The sequence below is a fragment of the Glycine max genome, chromosome 17 (assembly GCF_000004515.6).
Source record: "Glycine max cultivar Williams 82 chromosome 17, Glycine_max_v4.0, whole genome shotgun sequence".
Lineage (NCBI taxonomy): Eukaryota > Viridiplantae > Streptophyta > Magnoliopsida > Fabales > Fabaceae > Glycine > Glycine max.
In genome coordinates, this window is record NC_038253.2 from 4079368 (window position 1) to 4085768 (window position 6401).

Genomic DNA, 6401 nt, shown 5'->3' on the forward strand with positions numbered 1-6401 from the left:
AAAGGGAACAGACATAATTGTCTTTTTTTAGATGAACAAACATAATTATCTTGTAACTCATGTAAAACAAGTCTAAATTAAAACTCAAACCTATATACTTACAAGTAACCCAACATTACTTGCTATAAAAATAACTTACACTTTCAAGTACGATTCTGTTATTTATTTTTGTCTTAAATATGTTTTCCCTTTCCTTTATTCTCTTCCTCTTCTGCTTTGTCCTTTAAATTTGGACCATTTTCTTTTTAATTCCCCAAATTGAAAATTGTATTTTTTAATACTTACAATTCAAAAAATTGAAATCCCCTAGTTTTGTGGACATTTTTTTTACACCTAACACGCGTAGGGCGAAACCAAGTGGAGTAAAGTTGGGCCATTTTAGCATTCTCACTTTCCCACTTTCCGTATAAGTTCCAAAAATGGGATTTTCACTAAGCTAATATACTGTTAAAAAAGGTGATACAAAAGAAAAACCGAAAAGGAAAAACAAATAAACTAAAGGACAAAATATGAGATTATTATGTTTTATAATCTGAACTCCGCTTACAGCAAAAAAGAAGAAGAAAAAAGAATATTTCTGCATTCCCAAAAAAGAAAGAGGCAGAAAAATGGTGAAGGGTCCAATTTGCCCTGAAATATAAATTCCTAAAAAGAATGAAATAAACGAATTTTGAATTTAAACAAAAAAAAAAAGGTAAAGGAGAGAAGAGTTGTGGTTAGTCTTATGATCTCATCATTTACTAGTTGTCGCCCCAATAAGTGCCCCTCTATACTTTGACCATTGTAAAGCTGACCAATTTTTGTCAACCTTAATCCTAATTCCCTGCGATGCATCTTTAACTCGCAGCTGGAATTGGGTTTCTTGGACTGGGCAAGCCCATGTAAGCAATCCTGGGAGACATCCTCACTTTCGGGCTGGGCCTGGGTGAAGGAATTGGGCCGTAATTGCTCAGGCGTGCAGAAGTGGGCCTTGGAGACAAATTGACCTGTTCCAACGCCCTCGATTGCAAATGTTCAGGATAGTCACGGACACACCCAATACGAGGTCCAGCCCCAGTGGTCCACTTACAAGACAACCTCTTAGACAAGTTAAATGTTGCTGCATCATCCTTTTTGTGCGTCTTGCTATCATTGACATTGATTGCACTTGCTGGGCCTGTGTGAGAATTTAGAGTAGGGCCCATAGCTTGTTGTGATTCATTAGTGGCAGTAAATGAATTAGTCCCAATAAGTGATGGATTATCATCATCTATAGCACATCTCTGCATGAAACAACCATTATTATTAGGTATTTATATATAAGTTGTGTAATTTTGGAGTGGGCCAAACACTTACCTTTACATTGGTGAGGTCTACATTGTGCTCCTCAAGAAAGCTTATAAATTCTTTGAAGTTCTCTTCTGTGGGGTGGTAGTGACCACTATATGGCCAAATAGCCTGCATTATTGTGCATGTAACGAAATTTAATAATGACGATAGATAATGAGTTTGGTTATGATGATGTTGTGTGTCGTTAAATGATCCGTACCTCAAGGGCACCTTGATGGGCCACTAATCTGCCAGCTGCTGTGGTTGCACCGCCAGAAAGAAAGCTTGAGTGTTGAAACGTACCCTTTTGTTTTCTCCCCACATACAAGGCCCTTGTGGTGCTAAGAACAAATATCCATTTGGATTTCTCATCAGTGTCCACAAGCCTACCATCCTTTTTGTAAACTAGCTTTCCATTTTCAACTATTACTTCGTATTCTTCTCTTTCTTTCTGCAATGGTAACAAAAGAGATAAAGACTATTATTACACATGAGATAGGTTGGCTTGAGCGTTTTTCTGAAACCAAACCTGGGATTGTTCAGAGATAGATAACTTACTGGTCCAAGATATTTAATGCATTGGCTTTGTAGAGTGCTCCTTGGACATTTCTTAAGATTTATTTCTTTGCCATCTCCAACATCCAACCTACAACATATTATGGAGCACCAAGTTAAATCACCATCCATAGCCTTATCTTTTTACCTTCATCATAATTAAAATCTAGGAGAAAAAGATATATCAGAACAAGAGCTAACCAGTAGAAAAATGGTTGAGTGCTTTGACTTTCAAACCAAATATCATAATACATGTGCAAATTGTGTCCATAACGATGACGTGGGTCAATCTGTACACCAAACAAGAAGGAATTAATAATTAACTCTGTTAACACCAGATCACAAATTAAAACTGCAATTCATTTTCGCAGTTAAATTGAACTAACGGAATAATGTCCTAGTAGGGTTCTAATTCAAGGACTTACAGCTTCAAGCCAATGTTGCAGGGCTAGTTTTTGTGCTTTGTCATCTTTGGATAAACCTTTGCCGACCTTTATTAAAAAAAAAGCTAGCAGTTAGCACCAACTAACTAGTAGACCCAGATCAAATTATTCCAAATAAAATAACATGAACAAAGACAATGACTAAAGTTAACTTCAATTAGGAGAAAACCAAAAATCATTAGAATATTGAATTAATACCTTAGCTACTCTTGTCCTTGCCCTTGCCCACCGTGACGCGGCGGTTTCTGGTTTTTCAACATCAAAGAATGACACAGAACTCCGTTTGAGAGCTGCAAAGTCTAATGCCTTCCACCTGCATCATTTTAAAACGCATCAATTAGTAACAAATTTAGCTATAGCCTAGAAGTTTTTTAAACAAATATATATACTACTAAAATAAAAATAGAATTTAATTAAAATGCATTGTCAATCTAAAGATCCATCTAATTCGGATGATAAGATAATTAACTTGTTTCACAGAGTCATAACTAGAATGATTTCTGATTGATTGACAGAAAACTAAACTTGATAAAAATATAAAATTATTTATGCATTTTATTGAGACTCACCATAGCTCTTCCACAACCACTGCACAATCTGCAAGGTTTCTTCGAGTACGGTAACTCTTGTAAACTTTTTGAAGCTTTGTTGCTGCAGCATCAAGCTCAGAGGCAGGTCTAGAGTGAGAGAAAATCGCTGCTTGAGGCAGAGAAAGCACAGGCACTGGTTTATGTTTCAATTCACCACCTTTGCTTGCAAGAGTATCCCAACCCATTTTGTTGTTCTCCTCATCTTGAACAAACGAAAAGTTTCTTTCAAGGATCACATGTTGGGGTCTGTTATCCCTCAACCGGTTCGAACTTCTGGACCCGTTTGACAAAACAGTAATAGCACTTTCTGATTCTCTTCTCTTGAAGCTTGATGCCCTTAAAATCAAAGTTCCATCTTTGGAAGCAAAGCTGATGCTGAGAGGCAAATCAGAAAAGGGAAAATGTCTAACAATTTCTTCCCACGCAGATTGGAGTAAGGAAAGTGATAATCCCATAGAGCTACACACACTTCAGTTTGTCTGCAAAATAATTCACACCCCAACATATTTTAGAGTCATTTTAACCATGAATTTTTCTTTTTTGTCTCTTTTGAAAGATGGGAGACAAACAATGCATGTCTTAGTTTCTACATATGTGCAAATTGTGGATCAAACAAGTATAAAGAAAGAGATATGAAAGTCCATAAGAATGATTTACCGTTCTTGTATGGTATGTTATTTGTTGCTGAATATAATTGAAGTTCTGACTATAAAAGCAAACAAAAGAATTATGGGTCTATCACAGTGGCTACCCTTGGCTTTTATAAAGACAAATACTCCTCGCACTGTGTGCCTTCAAAGTTCAAACGTGTCAAAAACATGAAAACGAGAGAAAAGCAAGCGCAGTCGTTGAATTCCAACACGAATCTTCCAACACACCTTCGGGTTGGAAAATAATAAAGGTTGGATTATATTTCTTCTAATTAAGGTTTTTTTTTTCCCAATATCTATATTCACGAGTCACGACCCACGATTTTGTGGAATTCAAAGCTTGGTGGGTTTGAATTCTTCCTTTTCAGTTTTGTGGGAAAGTGGAAGTCGCTTCTAAAAAGGTTGTGTTTGCATTTCTTTTCTCCTCCGATATATCCCGCGACCATAAATAGTACATCCACCACGTAAAGCTGGCGGTCAAAGAAAGTAAGCTTCCATGAAACACTACCATTTACTTTTTATCTGTTCTCTCAAATTCATACACCTAATTTTTACTCATAATTATTTCAATAAAAATGAAATAAGAGCATAAAATTATCATTATATAACTTTTAATACAAACAAACTTATTTGACAATTTATAATTAGATATAAGTAAAAATTCTTTAGATTGGTATAAACTATTTACTCGTAAAATAAAATTACCCTTATTTTTTCTTTTTCTTTTCTTTTATTTATAATATTGTTTAGAACATGCACGATCCACATGTGGTCATATCAGTTTTGGTACGGCACTACGGCCATGTCCCAAATACCAACCTTATCTAGTTCATGAACCTCGGATGTACTCAACTTCTGTCTTGAAAAGGGATAAGTCTTGTGTGCAAATACCCCTAAGTCCTAACATTTAACGTGAATTGATCTTGCTCAACATGATCCTTCTAATTGTAGATGCGTTGATGAATTTCATAGACCACCTAAATGTCACTTCTCATATACTCTTATATAAGAGTATATCCACATCAACCCTTTTTTTTCCTTGCTAGGTACGTACATTCTCTCTCTCACTATATATATATATATATATATATATATATATATATATATATATATATATATATATATATACACACACACACACACACACCATCTAATTGTTACTTTGCTGATTTTTGAACTGGGCATTAAAGTTTTTATATATGGCCATCTGTGAGAATGTTCTCCATGCCACCCCTTTGATGACCACAAAGCTCCCCCATTGTTCAGCTGTAGATGCGCCTCTAATCGTCATTTTGTTAGTCTCTTAGACTTAGACCCATATGCTTGAGCAAAAGAAAAATCTTAGCAAAAATATCTTAAAATAAACATAAAAATAATTAAGTAATTTAATTTATTTAAATGGACACTAAATGAATGAAAATTTGACTCAATAATATAAAAAATATATTAGTATTTTTTTTTTAAGAAACACGTTTGTAGTAAACAGGCAATTTGTGTTTCATTTATGATGGCCAACGAACCAACTGTCTGGGGTAACAGTCAGTTGAGATCACATACTATCGCATCTTGGGAGTATATGCAACAGTAGTATAATCATTATGATTTAGTTAAACTATACTATTTATATAATTTTCACATCACTTAGTATGCACTTGCAGCTGCTGATTTCTGATTTCTGATAGTGATGATAGAACATACTGCCTTTTCAATGGAAAATTGATCTTCATTTACACACTTGACTTTGACCTTAAATATTTACATATGATTGATGAGATATTTAAGTAAGTTTTGAACTTTTTTATTTACTAGTTAAAAATTCATTTGATTGTTTTGTAAATAATTTATTTTAATAATTTTTAATATTTTTTAAAATGTAACTTGAAGTTGTGTTTTTAAAACGTTAATTTTTAAATTTTTATATTTATTTTTCTTTTATCTTTAATATATTTTATCAAATTTTCTGATTATCAATTTTAAATAAATCATAACTTTATTATTTTTTAGCTATTTCAATAACAAATTTTATTAAATATGACCTTCTATGTTTATATTAAAGCTTTTAAGTTTAGGTCAAATTTAAGTTTATAAACTTGTTTAGATTCAAAACTATAAGAACTTTTGAAAGTTTTAATTTCTAAAAAAAAAAGTTCTATATTTCTAAAAGAAAACTCTTCTATAAAAGAAAATACTTAAAAGCTCTACTAGATGATATCTAATCAGGCCGAAGCTCAATCTGATCCTCAGCTCAATTAAGAATTAAGATGCTGCATCATTAATAAATTAGTGATTCAATCGGTAAGTTATTGGTTAAATCAATTGAAATTAACTACTATATATTTTTGTTTCTTTTTATCGGTGCGGTTTAAGATTGCTTAATGAATGTACTTTATTCTAATAAAATAATTGTAATTTTTTTATTTTACCTCTTTTTACTTCACAATAAATACGTATAAACTAATTAAAAATAAAAAAAAATAAATAAATATATAATTAATGAAAAAATAACTAATATGATCTTAATCTTTACAAACTATATATATATAAAAAAATCCACAAATCCCACAATTACAAAAAGAAAGAACAAAAGAGTAATAGAATTCGCTCAAAGGAGGAACTTACACTAAACGGAATAAAATAAACGAACGGTTTCGATTAAATTTGGGTTATTCATATTAATGTCAGTATCAAGAGAATTAAAATATCATCATACGTGTTTCCGTGTGGATAAAAACCACGAGTAAAGTACCGTCCTACGTTTTCGTGTGGATAAAAAAAAAAACCTGATTCAAAGAAAAAGAAAGCACCTTTTTATTGAGGATGAAAACACGTGGCAAAAGTCACCATGGGAAATGTTG

General features: G+C 32.8%; 1 protein-coding gene across 1 annotated transcript; it reads right to left on the reverse strand.

Annotated features, from left to right (window-relative positions):
- Positions 1 to 496: 496 nt before the first annotated feature.
- Positions 497 to 3968, reverse strand: LOC100776993 (IQ domain-containing protein IQM1). The gene is made up of 9 exons (XM_003549179.5): positions 3554 to 3968; positions 2876 to 3375; positions 2505 to 2619; positions 2289 to 2354; positions 2065 to 2153; positions 1867 to 1954; positions 1529 to 1759; positions 1336 to 1437; positions 497 to 1262 (listed from the first exon to the last, which is right to left on the reverse strand). Exons 2-9 carry the CDS (start codon positions 3349 to 3351, stop codon positions 837 to 839), a joined length of 1593 nt encoding a protein of 530 aa, XP_003549227.1. The 5' UTR covers positions 3352 to 3375; positions 3554 to 3968; the 3' UTR covers positions 497 to 836.
- Between the last annotated feature and the right edge of the window lie 2433 nt (positions 3969 to 6401).

What these genes read in the sequence shown, in the direction of transcription:
- LOC100776993 (XM_003549179.5), bottom strand. Translation starts at nt 3,351, where the DNA reads ATGGGATTATCACTTTCCTTACTCCAATCTGCGTGGGAAGAAATTGTT. An exon ending in ACTCAACCATTTTTCTACTG is followed by an intron (nt 1,955 to 2,064) that starts GTTAGCTCTTGT and finishes AATATGTTGTAG; the next exon opens with GTTGGATGTTGGAGATGGCA. An exon ending in GCATTAAATATCTTGGACCA is followed by an intron (nt 1,760 to 1,866) that starts GTAAGTTATCTA and finishes TTACCATTGCAG; the next exon opens with AAAGAAAGAGAAGAATACGA.